Source organism: Besnoitia besnoiti, chromosome VI (genome assembly GCF_002563875.1).
Source record: "Besnoitia besnoiti strain Bb-Ger1 chromosome VI, whole genome shotgun sequence".
NCBI classification, from domain to species: domain Eukaryota; phylum Apicomplexa; class Conoidasida; order Eucoccidiorida; family Sarcocystidae; genus Besnoitia; species Besnoitia besnoiti.
In genome coordinates, this window is record NC_042361.1 from 2,597,472 (window position 1) to 2,615,345 (window position 17,874).

Here is a 17,874-nt window from a genome sequence, read left to right on the forward strand (position 1 = left end):
AAAGGCGTGCGCTGAGGATTTTCGAGGTGTCGTCCCGATGCAACGCAGCAACCCGGCAGCTGAGTCCGCAGCTCGCGATGCCGATGCTGGCGTTGGGTCGCGCGGGAAAAGAAGGAGGAGCGAGGAAGGCAGAGAGCAGAGCCAGACAACGATGCGGCGCGTTGGGAAGGAAGTTTTCCAAGCTTTCCGCGGAACGCCTGCAGCACACGGGGCCACATTCCTGGCGCGTGGTGCCGCGCCGCGAACATGCAGAAAAGACGAGACACGAGGCGTGCCGAGGAGGAAGGCAGGCGGCAGATGGGCGAGCGAAACGAGGCAGAAGAAGTCCACGCAACTACAACAACGCAGCCAAAGTGCTGGACGGCTGCAAAAGGTTGAAGAGCCTGAGAGGGGCGGTCGCGTCAAGGACAACGGCGAAGCGAACGCGGCCGCGACTGCGCCGAAGAAGGCAACACGCCAGCGACTTTGCGGACGCGCGCGTCGACCTCGTTGTTACTCCACAGACGGAATTCGTAGACAAGGGGTCAATGACACAGTTTAGATGGGGAAAGCTGCTCGACCTGGTGAGTTTTAGCAGAGTCTCGAGACCCGGAGCCTGCGCGAAGTGGGAGGGGGGCAGCTGCTCGAAGGCATCATCCGACACCTGTAGGAGGCACGCCCCGCTCGCGGCATACTTGAGAGTGACGGGCTGCCGCTAGGAGCTTCTTCCATTGTGTGTGTGAAAATGAGGAAACAGACGAGCGTCACGTTTGTCGTCGCAGGTTCTAACCTGCTGCGGGTCGATTCAGCAGTCGCTTCTCCGAAGAAAATAGCCAGCCATGGGACTCTCTACGTGGGGTCTCACGAAGTGATTCGTGGTCACGTGCAGACAGAGGCTCCATTGACGTCGCGATGGTATGAGTTATGTCAACTTGCGTAGATGGCGCCGCCCAGCGAACTCTCCCGTCGGAGTCAATCGGGGGAGTTAGATTACAGATGAGGGCATGCTTTAAAAACGGCCCTGCCGGTAACGGTGGTGCTATCTGTGTTTTCGAGGCAGGACTTCGTCGTAGCGGTCTGGCGGGTGCCTTTGTAACCCTCGGCGTTTATCAGACTTACACACATCGTAGAAAGCGCCCTCCTCCCCAATCTCACTTCACCCTGCTCAACAATAGACTGTATCTGCACTCGTTTCTCTCATCTGTATCATACCGTGGTATTCGCCTGGGAATCAGACGGCGGCTGGCATTTTTCATGATTGGAAAGCGAAAGGCGTGTCTAGAGAAATATCACTGTTGATTTGAGTGAAGCATGCTCACCGTTGCCATCCCACGGCCAGTACTTTAACTATTCATGCCATCTGCTTGCGGGGTGCTAACAGCAATGCAAAAAGCGAACGCTTCCCTTTGTCCTCGGGACCCTAGAATATGGCAGCCGCTCTGACCCCCACTATACGACACGGCGATACGTAGCCAGGAGGGTGGGAGGCCACCTACAGAAAGGAGCCAGAGCTCGAGTACATGTGCGCTACCCCTCTTGAGCCTGCCACGCGAGCCCTGCCGTCGGTGTTCGCGGTGCATGTTTTCGTGTGTGACTGAGGCTGTTGTTCCCTTCGAAGCTGCGATTGTGGTGTAGCTGGAATACTCCCCTACAAAGAGAGGATCCTCGGTCAAAACAGTGCATAGGCCAGGTCAAGGGACCTTGTGACAAGGGCTGATCCCCGGGTCACAAAGCAAGACCTGACCGGTTTCTAAAGGACATACGCGACGCAATGCTCGAAGAAACGACAGATTAGCGCAGCGCTGGAAAAGAGGGATGAGGGCCACTGTGCAGAAGGACCGCGGGATGCGCGTTGGGGTGTCTCGAGTCGGCATAGCCCGAACTTGTCCCCGCTCACCATTACGTGTAATGCTACTTGTTCCCGGGTAACCCGGTGCAACGACAGATCAGGCGACAATGGAGCTCTAGCATCGTAAGATTGAGGAAGTTCCACGCTCTGTAATCGCACTCGCATGCGAGTGCGATGCCCCACAGAGCGAGTGGCTATCGATTTTTTGATGCCATCCGTGAGAAAACAGAATCAGCGCACACCGTTCGTCGGTAGGAACCCTGAAGTGGCGCCCCCATAGTCGTGTAGCATCGAATCGAAGGCGGTTGTTAGGGTCTCCAGTGCAGTATGGAAACGCACACCATGTTCTCTCTCATGTATGATGCGGGCGCTTGCTCATCGAGAGAATCGAGGCTGGCGCTGCAGAGTCTTCTCACCATCGATGGTCGCTTGCCTGGCTGATTATGGATGACGTGTAAGCCATCAAAGATCAGGTTTGACGGTTTAGAAGAGCTGGCATGTCGCCACCACCGAGTTTAGATTAAAGGATTCTCAAGCAGCGCTTTGGTGCCGTTCGACCCTTTCGTCACGTTTGGGTTATGCTGTCGCTTGTCGACACCCCCAACAAACGACCGCATGTTTCAGGACGAAGAATAATCCTATCCCTTTGACGGAAATGGCTGAACTAAGCTTGGTCGCCAAAGGTCTGGGGGAGTCCTCAAGAACTTCCGGGAAGCAGCAGAGGGCAGGCAAAACCCGCCAGCGAATGTACTGCGCGTCGCTGCTCAATAAAGCCGTCACTCTGCTAGAGAAATTTCATCCGGCCGCTCACACGGCTGAAACTTTTGCACAGGAATGCTTGAAGTAGGTTTGAAGAGAGGGGAGGACGAAAATATCTCCCTCCGCACTGCTGCTCCACACACTTTCCGTCAGCGGGACCGATGTCGTCGCGGGGCCCTGTAGCGAGTTTCAGAGCGTTCTTATCCGCTTGTTCTGCGACACCTCCCCGGTATTCTTTCAAGAAGAGGAAGCCAGGAGTGCATTTGCACGTAGTTCATTGCAAACTAGGAGTTCACTGCCATTTCTAAGAGGTGCCAAGTGTCCGCCTCATTTAAAGCCCCTGAGGTTCCTGCGCGGTACACGTCAACAGCCAGTAAAGAAGGGCAGCGACACCTTCTTGTGCCCTATTCAGGCTAGGCGAACACCCGATGGAAGTGTGTTTTCCCAGAATATGAGGCTTTGTTGTGTATGCAACGACAATCTGGAGCCTACCTGGCCAAGCAGAAGGAGTGGACACGGTCCTGTTTGGTTTCTCTTTCTCCTAAATGTACCACCTTCAGCAAAGGCATCGACCGATATCTTTCAAAGGATAACAAGGGGCTCGCGCGGCGGTGACGATCAGCAAACCCATACAATGGAGATGTGTTTGGCTGTGGTTGAGAACATGTGCTAGTGTGGAACGCCACCACAGCTTCTGTTTCCTCACAGTCTGTGTCACTCTAGCATCTGTAGCTCTTTATCGTTCGCGACTCCTGCTGCTTCTGCTCACAATGTATGCCCTGACAGAAACGAAACGGCGGAAGACGCTGTGTTCATTGAAGAAGTGTTCTACGGGGTACTAGTCAACGCGCCGTTCCTCAAAGCGGCCGCCAGTGCCTTGCTACGGCAAAGAACCACGGGGACACAGAAGAAAGAACAGTGGCTCTACATGGTAATCATCTTTCTCCTGGTTTTCAAGATTGATGAGATCGGCTACCCGCTGTTCTCTAGCTTCGTCCGGGTAAGTTATATGAGTTATGCAGCGGGAGGATAAATCTTACAGGGTGCCTGCGCCGTCTAGCCACCGTGACGGGGTTCGAAAGAGAGGCTAGTGTCACGCGGCGGACTGTAAGCGTCTGCCTAAGTGTCGTGAGGTCTCGTGGCAGCGCGATTGTCTCGGCCGTGTGCTGCAGAGCTGCCCTGCGCTCCCCATGTACCTCCTGCTCGATTTCGTGTTTGACGAAGAATCCCTTGTGAGCTTCGCGCGACCAGAATGGCTACAACACTACGACGCGGCCTACGTTGATCACAGTCTCATACCGCGGCTCCAGAAACACGCGGGACCTCTGGCGGGGTTGGTGCAGTCCCTAAAGACTCTGAGTACCGCTGGAGCTGCCGTCGTTGCCTCCAACGCGAAGGTCACGCCATCCAGTCAGGGAGACTCGTCTTCTTCCGTTGGCAGGCTCATCGAGGGGGGGAGACTATCAGCCATCTTGACAGATTTCGGCTACTCGGAGAAAATTGATAGGCATTCCGCATCTGGATATCAAAATGGAGAACATCAGGCCACTTCGTGTCCCGAGAGTACGTCGCAGTCTCTCCGTACTTCGCACGAGCCCAAGCCGTCGACTGGCAAACAGAAAGACCTTATTTTCTCGCATGATTCCTCTGGTGAGAAGCACGCTGAAAGAGTGGCAATCAGTTTGCCTTCCCCAAGCTTGCCGCTACCACTTGACTGCGAAGAGGAGTCAGCTCCCGCGAAGACGGGGGCTTCGAAGACAAAGAAAGAGGCAGTTTCTCGCTCCTCTCAGGGAGCAAAGACCGTCCAGTGGCATCCCGCGGATCAATTCAGCGGGCCCGCGAGGGATGATGGCTGCTCAAGCTCCCCAGGGAGCCCGCAGTGCCTCGTGGGCAGTTATTCAGAGCCGCTGCAAGAAACCGACCAAGGCAAACTCGCCGTCAGCGCTGCGGAGAACGGCACGGCACAGAAGTCGAGAGGCGATGAGAAAGAGGACGACGAGGAAGACGAAGACGAGGACTTCTGGACGAAGGACGTCGACGGCGAGGAGGCATTTCTTGGTCGCAAGGAAGAACGAAAGAGACAGAAAAAAGGACCACTGCAGGCAGGTGAATGGGACCTCGAAAAACTGCTCCGCTCTACCATAGAGTCTGCACATAACAGAACTTATCTTGCAACTTGCGAGCACGTACTGGCTAGACGCAATGGGTACTGATGAACCACGGAGAGGAAGAATACTGTATCTGAGGAAATACGAAACCAAAATGGCCCGGAATCAGTTGGTGTGTGCATGTGTCTCACGGCTGTACCCAAGACGAGGGTCTGCGCTCGCTTACTTGGGGGGATTCCACCACAACAGAGAGGAGCACCTCTTTCGGAAATCAATCGATCTCTGTCGCTTGTGCGAATTTAGCTTTCTTTTTCGTTGATTCCTCATCCCGGCCTCAAGCAACGCATCGTGTAGCTGTAGAGAAACTCTACCACAACACATCAACGTGATGGCACAACCTTCATCCGGCAGTTCTCCATTCATCTGCGAAGCTGAAGCTTAATTGCGACGTCTGTCCGCATACAGGAAATAGGTGGGTCACTTTCCATATCTCTTGTGCGTTTCTTATGCAGCGTTCCGGCAGTGGACCCTGAGCCGCCCGTCTACCTTCCAAGAGCTGGTTGATGAAGCGGAAGCACGATTCAAAGAAGAGTGCACTTTCAGGCGTAAGTCCACTTGTCCCCGCCTAGTTCGAGGTGCTTGCAGCTAGCCTGAACGAAACCTGCGACAAACAGGCAGACGCGGAGCGCCTCCGCTTTATTTCGAGCCGTGGTGGCACTTGACAGCGGCAGATATCACGAAAATCATGTGTCAGTGTGCACTGAGCTCTGGCGTGCCGGGCAAGACGATAGATTCTTCCAGTGCATCTCTCTTAGGCTTACTACTTGGCTTCTCCGCCGCTTGACGCCTGAGATACTTCGGGCTAGTTACTGGTGGAGAACATATGACAGTCGCTGTGCCTTCGAAACTGCCATCGGGGGCGGCGTGGTGCCCAGTTAGAAAGAGATAGGCCTACCTGAAGAGAGTACGATGTATCTATGTCAAAGAAAAACCCTCCTCCACGGTTTCTGCAATGTGTTTCTAGCAAGCTCCAGGCGAAAGATGCCGGTCTTCGATAAGACAAAAGCTCCGGTGAAGCTGACCACGGCGGAGGTGCTGCGTGCGGAAGCTTTGCTAAGAAAAAGGCAGGTTTGTGTACCATTTCGAAGTTGCTACATGCCCTTCGAATGTGCCAGAGTTCCTTATCCCTGTGAACCAATCTGTGGAGAGAAAGACACCGACACACCCCTTGCGACGTGGATGAGCACTCACCGGTCATCCGTTGCACTTTTGTGTTTGTCCGCAAACGGGCGTTTAACTCTCATATGGAAGAGTATGGTTTTGCTGGCGAGTTGCGTGTATACGGCGCGTGCCTCTGGCTTGGAACGAGAGACATCAGACAACGGCTGAATGTATATTATTAAGCAGTCGATAGTCTCTGCCCCGCCAGGAGCGTTATCCTGTATCTGGCAGCTGTTTTCTTAAAGGCTTATTTGTAGGACCGCTTTGGGAAACGGCCTCTGCGACGGCGAGCGTGTGGTGGTGTAGTTGTACGTTGTACCTGCTGAGGCGCTGCAGCACCACGAAGGTTGAGCACGCCTTTCTCAGTAGGCCAGCTGTGCAGTGATGCCTTCGCGCCTTGTGTTCCTTTGGTCTTCGCAGTGCGAGGAGTACAAAATGATCAAGCAATACGAAATCGACAAGCGAGACGGTCGGGCGTTTGCCGAGTGGCAACAGAAGGAACGAAAGAAGGAGGAGGAGCAGAGGATCAAAAATATCGCGGCAAAGCGGGTCGTAGCGCAACTTGCAAGGTGCTGTTTCCGTGTGCATCGTCCAGTACCGGGAATCTCCACCCTCCCTACGCCGTGCTAGACGGTGCATCTTCGGTGCGGAACGCTACCGTCAAAGAACTGGTGCCCACGGCGAGGTGGGCGCGCGTGGATAACGTTGATATCCTTCGTTCCGTACTTACGCAGCACGTGTGGCAATCAATGTACAAAGTGTATATGCTTACATACGCGAGACTACTCCGTGTCCTTGAAAAAAAATACTATGTTCGACATTTTGTACGCGGAAATGCATGGATAAATGCATATCCACACATAAATAGGCGTAATGAGTTGCAAGAACTATAGGATGTCGCCTTTTGCAAATCTGTTTCCCGTGAAGACTCGTCTGCCGGAGGCTCGTGTTACTGTTTCTTCAGAGCACAGGGTATCCACGCCGCAGCGTTGGCTGGCCTCCATCGCGCTCGGGCAGTGCGAAGCCTTCGCGAAATCGCCTCAGCTTGCGAGAGGATTCGACGGGAACAGCAAGCTCAGGAGCAAGCACAGCTCGCTGAAAAGGCGCGTACCGCGAGAGAAATGATGCGCTCGTTAGCTGCAACAGCAAAACAAGTAAAGCCTCGGCACGGCCTTCGCTACCCACACTGCAAACTAGGGTGGCTTAGGATTTCGAGCGTACAGTTTTTGGACTGTCATTTGATGACAGTCTCGTCACGCTCCGGGCTCAGCTAGGTGGATGCCTTACTGGCATATCACATACGCCTACTCGCACACTGTGCCTGCCGAATCGCATGAGTAGGGCACTGAGCTGCAGCACTTTCGGTCCCGTTTTTATCGGGTAGAGGTATTCAGCGGTTTTGCTCAGCGGGGGCACGGAAAGTGAGGTGAGTGAAGAGGACGTTTCGAGAATTCCGTAGGGTGAAAAGCTAGAAGAGGCCCAGGCGCTGTGAGCGCGGAAGCCATTGACTTTTATCCTCTTACTGCCGTTTCGCCCGATTGTGTTCCGTTTCTCGCTTACTTGGAGCCAGGCAATGGAGGCAAGACGGGAACAAGTGACTGAGGAAAAGCTCAAACGGACGAAGGAGCAGGCGCGAGCCATGAGGTTAGGGGGCACACGGGGTTTGATCCACTGCGAAACACCGATCTAAGACTTGCGAATGTTTTTTACCCAAGCGCTCGCTTTTTTGTCGTCCAGTGCTAATAATTTTATTGGTTTCTAAGCAGTAAACACGGGCAAGGTCATAAACAAAAAAGATCACTGGCTGTTGTCAGATTGCTGGCCACCGTGTGACGAGCACGCGCAAACCACCCGGGCAGGCACTGAAGGTACTCTCTTATTCGAGTAATTTGGTAGGAAGCTGCGCTGGTTTCCTGACCGAAAGATTTGAAAAAGAGCATGCACAGCGAACGCTGTTGGCTGCAACGACGAAGTTGGGTAGGTATCGTACTTGGGATAGTCTGGTCGTTGCACCTCGTCTGCTTCCAGCTTCACGTCCTTTCAGAGTGACACGCGTAGGTCGCCCGAACAATCTATCGCACCACAAGCAAGAGTGACTAACGAGAATTTTCTGTAAATGCGCCCGGTATAGCCGGGACACTGTGGTGTGGTGTGGGTAAGCTTATCACAAATTGCTGGTGTAGGCATCTGTTTGCGTACGAGTAGATTCTTCACCCCGTACGGTGCAGTGCGACGAACCACATTGCGCCCCTGGTCGGTGCGCATGGTGTGGGTGAGGCAGGCTGGCCGCTGACGAGAGGGTGTCTAGGCAAGCTTCAGTTGTGAAGATACGTGGGCTCGAGAGCGCAGCAGTTGCAGCTAGACGCGTACTCGCCCGAGTTGATCGCAGGGATGACTGGGCGGAAGCGAATGACGCAAACCTGCGTACTATGTGTGGCATGCCGCTCGCTGAAGTGAAAGCCAGGCTTGATATGAAAAAAGTAGGATTCAGTGTAGTAGCCCTTTCTAGGCTAACTTTTGCTGTAGAATGACCCCCCCCTTGTCCTTCGCAGCGTTATAGAGAACGGCACACATTCGTACTGCATGCGTGTGTGTCTTCCCCGGAGCCCCGCCATCCACACGATGAACGTGTGCGTGTTGTTCAACATGCTAGCCGGCCGAGAGTCAGTGGCGTCACGACCTGAGTATCACCCTTCGCCTGCAGGGTCGTTCACTGATCCACTAGCTGCTTCCGAGGGCCGCAACGGGAGGAGCTGCGAGTGTGATTACCTATCCGGTTGCAGGCACAGAGCGTAGAGAGCCTTCAATGGAAAAAACAAAGCATTCTGGAACACAAAAGAGAGAAGGAAACAGATCTGGATGCCAGGGTCCAAGAGATAAGAAGGTGACCCCCAGTCTTGCACCGCCGCGAATGGGTCGCGCGATGGCTTTGATAGACAGCTGGCTTTCCGCACCGATGTCTCAACGCGGTAGTACTGCTGCTATAGGAATGAACTGGCAGGGACTTCTCCCACGAAGCGTCCAGTGCAGACCACCGACCAACTCGATGCCGCGCGACCTCCTGGCCACAACGTGAAGGGCGGGGCAACGAGGGCAAAGATTCTTTTCTGATCCATGCGGAAAGCGATACTGGCAAAGCCGCCATTGCCTCACACTGAGCTTTGTGTGCCACGCCCCCTCCCGATACAAGTCAGCGTATGCGATGTGTAGCCGTCCGTAAGCTGCTGTGTCCGGTGTCATCCACGCCGTATCATCCTCTGTCAGGTTTCGCGAGGAGGCCGCAAGGGAAGCTGAGCAGAGAAGGGCTGAGAGAACGAAGGCACAAGAGGACGAACACCGTCAGCATCTTGTGCGCCTGGAGGCGTCGATCATTCAACAGAGAGACAGGGTAACCAAACAAAAGGGTATCGACGCTTTCACTGTGGACTAAACTGGTATTTTTCAGGGCATCAGCGCCGACGCGGCACCTAGCACACCTGACACACACACTAAATGCGTATCAAATACATACAAATACATTAATGGCTGTGGCGCTGCTGGGCCGTATGGTTCGTCCGTCAGCGTAGTAACGTCGATTTATGTTTGATTTCTCCAAGTGTTGCCAACGCTGTATGCGTGGGAACCAACGCGGTGTCAAGTCTGTACTGGGAAGCATACAAACTGAAGAGGTTCCTTCTCCGCTCGCACGCCTTTCGAATCTCCCTCATCTTTATCTGCCCTTCTCACGGAAGGGTACACGTCCCGCGGTCGTTCCAGTAGAAGGGACAAAAAAGCTCTCTCACCATAGTTCCTCGAACGCCGTTTAAGCTTGTAGTCCATGAGAATGTGTGCGTGCGTGCAGATTTTGCGGAAAAAGCAGCTACAGAAAGTCGACAGACAAAAGCTACATCGCGTAATGCCATTTGAGATGCAGTTTAGGGTTTAGGGTATACATGCGAGAAGGGAGGAGGCCGCGCCTGTGTCTTTTTCTCGTCGCGGAAGAGACGTCAAGTAGATCCGTCGTTCTGACTGGCACACCACTGCAGCTAAAAGCAGCAGCGAGTCTTTTCCACGGTAGCGCCATACAAAAACAAATACATGCAGCCGAGCAACTAGCATGACCCACAGGGACAGCAACAGCTGGAGATAGCCGCCGAAGCTAAGAGCGTACATGGGCATCCCCGTCTGAAAGTCGGGGAGAGCGTCGCTGTGTAGCAACAACGGCAAGTGGACAGGGCCGGGGTACACTGCATTATACGGTAGAAGTAAACATTTCAGAGACGAGACAGTCTTGGGCAAGCTGGGCATTTTTTCGATATCAAGAGAAGGCGCTGCTGCTTCTGATTACGCACTCGCATGTGCGCCTTCCCTTCTCCCTCGAGCCCATTACGAGCACACAGGCAAATCCCTAACGCCTCCTGCCTTTCGCTAGGTCCACTGTGCCGCAGGAACTGAGAAACCAGCGAATCAAAAACGGGTTTCTTCATGCTACCAAACTCAGTTTGGAGCAGCGAGGTACTGGTGCATATATAAGTGTATCTTCAAGTCTCCAATAGGAGGACCGCGACTTAAATCACCTCGGACCGTTTTTCAAAGCCTTACAAGGGGATGCTCTGACCAACAGAACATGCTCGAATGCAATGCTCTTTGAAGTTATCTCTGGTCGCTAGCAGCTCTGCGGTCCTGTTCTTTAGTCTTCCCGACGAGCTGCTCGTAACATTATCAGGCAGTCGAGACTGAGTGGGAGAGTTTAGAGTACACCTCATTGACATGACTGATGGTTTTTGGTTGTGCTCAGCCCAGGAGCAGCTTCTTGCTGGAGCGGAACGCAGGGCTGAGAAGAGGGCGAAAGACGAGATGAAGAACAATGTGCGCAGTTGCGACCGGACTTGACATTTATGACTAGCGTTCCCGCTACCTGCTAGAGCAGGTAGCGGGAACGCTAGATCGATAGCATTTTACTTAAAACAGAACACAGCGGGCCCCATGCAAGGGTTTTCAGTGGACGTACTGTGCCGTGCGTCTCTTTCTCAAGGCACTGGTCGAAGGTATCAGACAAAGAGAACGGTACCAACGTATGGCTAACGCGGCTATGGAGGAAGTGAAGGAGGCGACCAGGGATGCAAAGCGGATCGAGTTTCTGCGCAGTCTTCGGCAACAGACAAGTGAACATCAGGTCAGAATACACGAAACAGGTCTGGTGGGTAGTGTCCATGGATATGGTTGGTATCCACGGAGGAATCGCCAACTCGAAACTCAAGAGCTGATGATACCAGCTCCGCCCTTTGGCGCACGCTCCCTGGCTTAGGGTTACAGAACGACACACTCGCGTCTGAGTCAGTACAGAGGCGAAAAGACGAAAAAACCTTCAGCGTGACTATTCGTGGAGGGTTCCCAACACACGTGCTATCGCCTCACGCCGTAGGCGTGGGAATAAGCGTGTGCATCTGGATGCGACCCTTCTTGTGCCTCGGCCGCAGGAGTTGCCATGATCCGCCAGAGGTTCAGATGACGGGTGACGTGATCATTAGCGTAGCACGTATTGAACGCACTCGGAGTAGATGATGCCCCGGGATGCCTTTCTCGATGAATTCCTCTACGTTCCTTTGGGGTCTCCGTGTGCGGTGCTTAGCGAAGCATGCAGGAGGCGAGGCGCGAGGCGGCCGCAGCAAGACGAAAGGAGGAACACTTAATGGCAGAGAGATTCCGCCAAAAATGGCAGCAGCACATGTAGCTGTACCCTAACCTTCGAGGAACACTGTCTCGCAAAAGAAAATGCCCAAGTCTAGCGATATCTGTTCACTGTCAGCCGGGTGAACGAGCTAAATGGTGAGAGAATAACATCGTGGAGATCTTCTGCGACGAAGGTCTTTTTCGCCCGCTTGCAGAGGCAGCACGGTATTGCCTAGCGAGCCAAGGGTCGATGATTTAGCTACGGTAGTCGACTCAAAGCTCACTGTGTGCTTCGCGAGTCGCCAAAGAAGGCCTGATTCTGTTGCGCACGGGAGACGACCATCGCTCAGGGTGCGCCGTAGTCGCAAGAGCTATAGAGCCACATAGCAATTATCTTGAGCTAACAAAAGTTGAGGGTTGCATGAGCAAGCTCAAGATAAATGCTATGGGACACTATGCTCACCCTTCTGGTCTGATCATTCTGATATTCCTGGTCCGCTTTCACATATCAGGGGTGGTGCTCGGATGGAGTGCGAGCGTGGCGACGGATGCCACGGCAGATCAGTGGCAGATCTCAGAGTGAAGTCACCTGCACTCTTTGGAGTTCTTTGTTGGTGTCGCGCCTGTAGTCACTGTTTCAGACCGGTGGTAAAAGTGGGGATGGATGTACGACGGACAGCTACGCGTGATTCCCTTCTTTTGCTCTTACCCTTGTGGTGACCTTGAATTTCGTCTCGGACCGAAACAGCTTTGATCACCGGTTTCAGGCGGAGCCATTCCACATGTGGGTAGCAGAGACTATGGTTGTAGTCGATAAAGAGCAGCTTCCGGAATCAGCACATAGAGTGAGCTCTACAGTTCCAGGCTGCATACGAAGTACGTGCGCGATCTGCACGGTGCTACTGCACTGTCGCCTGATCACTCCATATAGGCCCTCAAAACGCGTCGGATCGGCGCTATTCGTCTGCCAGTCTCAAACGTGTTAACGATACTACACCGTTGCTTCAGCAAGACGCATGAAGGTTTAGGGTTGCTTTAAGGGCGATGTTACCACTTCTGCGCTTTTTCGTGCATCTGCATCGTGAGGGGCTCTCATGCGGGCTGCGTGTGTCTTCGTGTCAGAATTGTCAAGTGCGATCACTACTTCGGGGCTTTTGGATGCGTTCACTGATGCCACGAGGGTCCTGTCATTTGAGCCAGAACTCAACACAGCAAATGTGCATCACAGCCTATTGCAATTTTTTATGCAGCAGAAGTGCTTCTCCGGCGTCCCCTAACGCCTATTGCCGCACTGTTCCAGACATAGCGGCCGCCTGAGTTCAACCAGGCGGTGCACGCGGCGGTTTCCTGCGTATTAGCCGACTTCGAGCGGGACACGACAGCATCCCCGCATTGAAATATTTGCTGGCGCGGTAGCGAATCCCTGCACGGCGCGCCACCGTACGCCCGCTCCTGATCCCTCTAATCAAAACAACGCGTCGTAGCTCAACCGACGCCAGTCTCTTAAAATATTCTTCTGTCCTCGTGTTTTTTTTTGCTGTTTCTGGTTTGAGCATTTTTGTTTCTGTGTTCTTCGGAGGACGTCCGCGTTTCCGTACTACTGCGTCTTGTAGTGTCTGTTTTCCAGACGACCATTCCAGTCCAGTCACTCACTAGGTGAGTTCTCGGTTCTCGAAGGTTATGATTTTTCCGTTTACCCCGGGACACGCGTCTTTCTTCGTGAATCAAAATGCACAGTTGTTGTGCACGCGGCTTCACACTGTAGACAGTTCCCGTGTTGGATTGGTGAATTGAGACGCGCGCTGCTCCAGCAGTTTCTAGTTGTCGCGCATTCGTTTCCCGCACTAACGTATGTGGGTGGCGGTTACTGTTATCTACTGCCGTGGCAACATTGGCGGGGGCCATTTCTTAGTAGTGTTTTTTTCGTCTTTCTGTGGGAGAGTTCTCGCCCGTCTCACGTGGTAGCCGACAGCTGACAGGCGTCACGACCTTCTGTTATTAATCGTCTTGCACCGTCTGCAACACGTCTTCGCAGAATCTGCAGCTGTGAGGAAATGGAGCGAGTAGTTCAGTCTGTCAGTCTGCTGGTCTGGGCATCCCTAAATATTGCTGCATTCTCCGTGTCAGTGACGAATTATTGTTGTTGTGCGAGAACGTGCCTGTTCGAGGGTGAGGGTGTAAGGCATGTGATGATGAATGCTGCGTGCATGTCATATTTGTATGCTCAGGATTTCTGATGTCACTCGACATTCAAAACTTCGGTGTCTCTGACCCTTTTGCCAATGACACCTCCCAGGCAGGTGGTGCCGGCGGCTCTTCGACTCACCTCATTCGTAAGCGAGGCGTATGATTTTTGAAGATGCGAGGTGGACGAAGATGGATAGGTACAGGATTGAGCCCTGCACAGTGTTATATGGGGTCCCAGTACACATGAACATCATCCCAACCAATCTGTGTTATTCCTAGTGAGGTTGTGGAGAACTGCGGCGTGTGATTGGTTTTTGTTCCATGCAGATATCAGGAATCAGCAGCGCAACGGGAGGAAGAGCGTGACGACGGTTCAGGGGCTGGACAAGTCCTTCGACCTGAAGAAAATGGTTCGAGCCTTGAAAAAACAGTTCAGCTGTAATGGGACAGTGATCGAGGACCCCGAACACGGGAGCATCATTCAGTTGCAGGGTGACCAACGCCATGCCGTGAAGGAGTTTCTGGAGAGTGAAGCAATCTGCAGCGCCGATCAGATTCGCATCCACGGTGCATAGGACTGCAAGCAACAACTGGAAGTGTGATACGCGAAAAGCTCCTTTGATGTCTACATGTTTGACGTCTGTGAGACAGGGGACTTATGCTCGTACTAGCGAAGAACCTCAATCTGTGGGTCTAAATGTGAGGGAGGACTTGTATGAGAATCCTATGGATTTTGAAGCGGAAAGAAAAACTGGCACGGCACTGATGTGTAAACACACACATCACATGACATCGAAGGTAGTGTGGAGTCGAAGGTGGTGGGGAGCGGGCTGTTTGTGCCTGTATGGAGACTGCGTGCTCGGACTTTCTCTTTCTGGTTGTGCTTGACTCTGAGGTGGATGTTTGTGGACGATGCTCGCGCCGGTCGCGAAGACGTTCGCAACAGACAGATTCGCTGTTTTGAGGGCGTCGTTGAATTCGTTGACTCTGCTAGTGTCTTTTCCAGACATTCGTGAATGGTTGCGTCATGAAAGAATCCCTCCGGCGACATGCATCATTCACGAGCCCCGGGTACCGGTATCCTGTTGTCATGCTAGACTCAATTTGGAGCTGCTATACATTAGGCAACGGGGTGGCCAGATTCGGGAACAGGCTCTCGCATAGCGGGAGAAAAGCCCACGCAGTACGTCTACAACTTGCCCATGTTGAAAGGTGCACCTAAACGACCACACTCATGGAAGTGACCGTTAGAGTCGGAGGCTACTAGACTCGTGTACTACAGGAACTGAGGTGGCGGCATCTTGGATCGCTGTGAGCAGGTCACTGTATATTCCAGTTAGCCGACAGATGCAGCACGAATTAGCTTCCAGAGAACGATGTTCGACTCGGCATTCACGCGCAAGAAACGGTTCACCCGAACGAGTGTCTTGCGAAGGCAATTGGCGAAATGAAGCTTGAGTTCACCCAGTTTAGTCCCTCTGCCAAGAGCCTTCGCTGATGTGCTGTTGAGCAGCCGTGTGGAAACGTAAGTAAGGTGCTTTGTAAGAGAGCGCGGCTAATCTTGAGGCTGCGGTGATCTTGGATACGGTGTTTGACCAGTCGATTGTTTGTGAAGGGAAGCACACTACTTAATCTTCTTGATCCGCGATCATTCGTGTTTCCTGGCTGATTCACTGGAGATTAGCACAGCTAATCAAAGCAACCGAGGTCGCTCCGCAAACCCCGGTTGTCCAACCGTGGGAATCTGCTGGATACATTCCAGGGTGTGAAACGCCTGATCACACAGAGGGAACGTTTGAACCAACGTCTCCCACAGTCGCGTCGATCTGTACTGCCTGGCCACGTTCTCCCTGACACGGAGGAATGAGAAGCCAGCAGGGGGGGCACCAGATACTCAACGTACTATTCGTGAACGCACCTCCCGCCATCGTGCGTTGACGTGTGTCCACACAGGTCTCTGCAGGAGAATTTCCCACTGCAGCAGCGTCTGGGGCAAACGACAGAAGACATGTAGTAATCATCAGCCCATTCAAGCACGTCCGGTACACGCGAGCCACATATAGAACCGCCTCTACAAGCACGCATTCGCCGCGAATCCGGTCGCATTCGTCACCAAGCCTTTGCGGCAGCCCAAACGCTGAAGAGAGGCAGAGCAGACAGTACCGCGGTGCGTACTGTGGCGCTACGTAACGCAGTCCGAGGCTTCATGCGAGAGGACAAACTCTTGGAACCGCACACCCTGCCACCCAGCGCTCAAGAGCGCCCCGGGGAACACTCTTGTCTTTCATTCGCACGCATGTCCCACGCACGTGCAAAACGAATTGACACACCGACCGCCGGTTCCTCGTGGCAACTCTCGCGGCCGATCCGTAGGCGACACCACTGAAAAATTGAAGCCTCTCTCGATCGCATATTGCCAAACTACACTCTCGTGTCAGCTCTGCAGCAGCAGAGCATCTGTGGTCAAGCACCCCTTCACATGTCCACAGAGTTAGCTCATTCCGCCCCAGAGCATCACTTCGCTTACTGCTGCCTGACCTAAGATCGTGCCAGGTCGAGTGGAGGAAACATAGGATAGCCCACTTTCAGGGCGTGGCCATCCTGATACGTAGTCGGCGTCGGACAGCAACGCCGAGTTGACTGTTGTGTAGTGAGCCAGCTCGGTGATGATTACTGCTAATAGGTCTCCAAAGGCGTGCGCCGTAGTGCGAGCAAGGTTCCACAAGGCGCGCAAGAGATTCAGGGAACCGGCAATCACCGAACGACGACCCTCAGGAGCCGTGTCTCTCGTTTTTGTGTCTGTATCACTGCTAGCAGGACCAGACCTCGGTGCTTGCATTCGTGCAAGCGCATCCTGCTGTGGATGCCTTTCAGCTGCAGGGCGCTTCCCTGCTTCCTTACGCCACAGATATTGGCGCATTTCCCTGCTGCTGTCACTTTGGTAGCCCGCTGAGTTGAACGACGACGCCATAGGCTCGGTGCGATGCCTTGCTACTCTGCTGCCACTAGCACTCGCTCGTGATCCGAGGACAATATGGAAGAAACCGTCGCTTTCGCTCAGCGCCCTCCTCGCCATACCGGCGTCGTCATGAGCGTCCGGTACTCGCCTCAAATACTTTTTCCTTCTCTGCTCATGCGCCACCGGCAAAACAGCATGAGGCGACATCCAAAGCCCTTCGCCGCGGCGCTCGCCTGTTGCAACCGAGAAAGGCGCGCGTCGCTCGGCGAGTTCGAGGCGGACTGCGGGGAGGTGGCTGTCTCGCGGCGTTCTATGACGCACTACGTTTGTTTCTAGATTTCCTCCATACGCAGACGCGTCGCACGCTCCCTCGGCAGTATCCACGTTCGTCGGGGAGTGACGTAGGATGCCTGGGATAGGCCGCACGCTTGCAACAGACGAGAAGACCTCAAGCGCATACGGGCTCCCCCTGCCTGTCATCCAGGCTGAAAGACTTGCACGGTCCTTCTCTCTCGGCGCTGTGACGGCGGCGCTGCGCAAGGCCCGCCTTTCACCGTCAGTTCTGAATTCCACGGCGCTCTCGTCAGGCACTAAACCCCGATCTGGAAAGGTGAGCCGGGCTTCGGGGAAGTCGGCCGGAACGCCGGCTTGCAGAACGAAGAAGTGAAGCTCAGCCGGGAGCCTTAAGCCACGGAAAGTCGGGGCTGGCGGTCCCCATTGTGGAAGTGAGAGCAAAGCAGCGCTACCTCCCAGTGCATGCGCTGCAGCGCCGCCGGTCTTCTGTTTGCTACGCCGCCCTTCTCCAAGAGGCGAGGTCATGGAGAGCTCCAGGGCCTGAGAAGGCAATAGAAGTGCCGGAAGCTGGAACCCAGAAGTATCCAAGATGGCGTCAAATCGCGGCAAAAACCCAGCAGAAAAGATGCCCGGTGACGCGTCCGAGACCGCGACAGACCCACAAGCACAGTAGGGTTCGCTGTCTGTTGGGCGATGCCTCTCCCTCCGTTCAGAGGATTGATGAAGAAGTAACAGAAGGAAGACAGCCGCTACGTGGCGTGGAAGGAGGGGGAGATTCGCACGCTCATTTGGCGCCCTCCGGTGTCGAGGGGGCGGTCCATCGAACTCGCACATCTTGGAACAGCTGAAAAATGCCAATGCATGCC

General features: G+C 54.0%; 4 protein-coding genes across 4 annotated transcripts; 3 read left to right on the forward strand and 1 right to left on the reverse strand.

Annotated features, from left to right (window-relative positions):
• Positions 1 to 37: 37 nt before the first annotated feature.
• Positions 38 to 541, forward strand: BESB_067790 (uncharacterized protein; the record flags this gene model as incomplete). Its single annotated transcript, XM_029365172.1, has 1 exon — positions 38 to 541. The coding sequence occupies one exon, from the start codon at positions 38 to 40 to the stop codon at positions 539 to 541; it is 504 nt and encodes a 167-aa protein (XP_029218755.1).
• Positions 542 to 2,483: 1,942 nt separating this feature from the next.
• Positions 2,484 to 8,209, forward strand: BESB_067800 (uncharacterized protein; the record flags this gene model as incomplete). The annotated part of the gene is made up of 9 exons (XM_029365173.1): positions 2,484 to 2,671; positions 3,374 to 3,587; positions 3,760 to 4,693; positions 5,208 to 5,300; positions 5,720 to 5,766; positions 6,337 to 6,485; positions 6,881 to 7,070; positions 7,487 to 7,560; positions 8,122 to 8,209. 9 exons carry the CDS (start codon positions 2,484 to 2,486, stop codon positions 8,207 to 8,209), a joined length of 1,977 nt encoding a protein of 658 aa, XP_029218756.1.
• Positions 8,210 to 13,804: 5,595 nt separating this feature from the next.
• BESB_067810 (putative translation initiation factor SUI1) lies at positions 13,805 to 14,330 on the forward strand (the record flags this gene model as incomplete). Its single annotated transcript, XM_029365174.1, has 2 exons — positions 13,805 to 13,901; positions 14,083 to 14,330. The coding sequence occupies 2 exons, from the start codon at positions 13,805 to 13,807 to the stop codon at positions 14,328 to 14,330; spliced, it is 345 nt and encodes a 114-aa protein (XP_029218757.1).
• A 1,916-nt stretch (positions 14,331 to 16,246) lies between these two features.
• BESB_067820 (uncharacterized protein) lies at positions 16,247 to 17,842 on the reverse strand (the record flags this gene model as incomplete). Its single annotated transcript, XM_029365175.1, has 1 exon — positions 16,247 to 17,842. The coding sequence occupies one exon, from the start codon at positions 17,840 to 17,842 to the stop codon at positions 16,247 to 16,249; it is 1,596 nt and encodes a 531-aa protein (XP_029218758.1).
• Between the last annotated feature and the right edge of the window lie 32 nt (positions 17,843 to 17,874).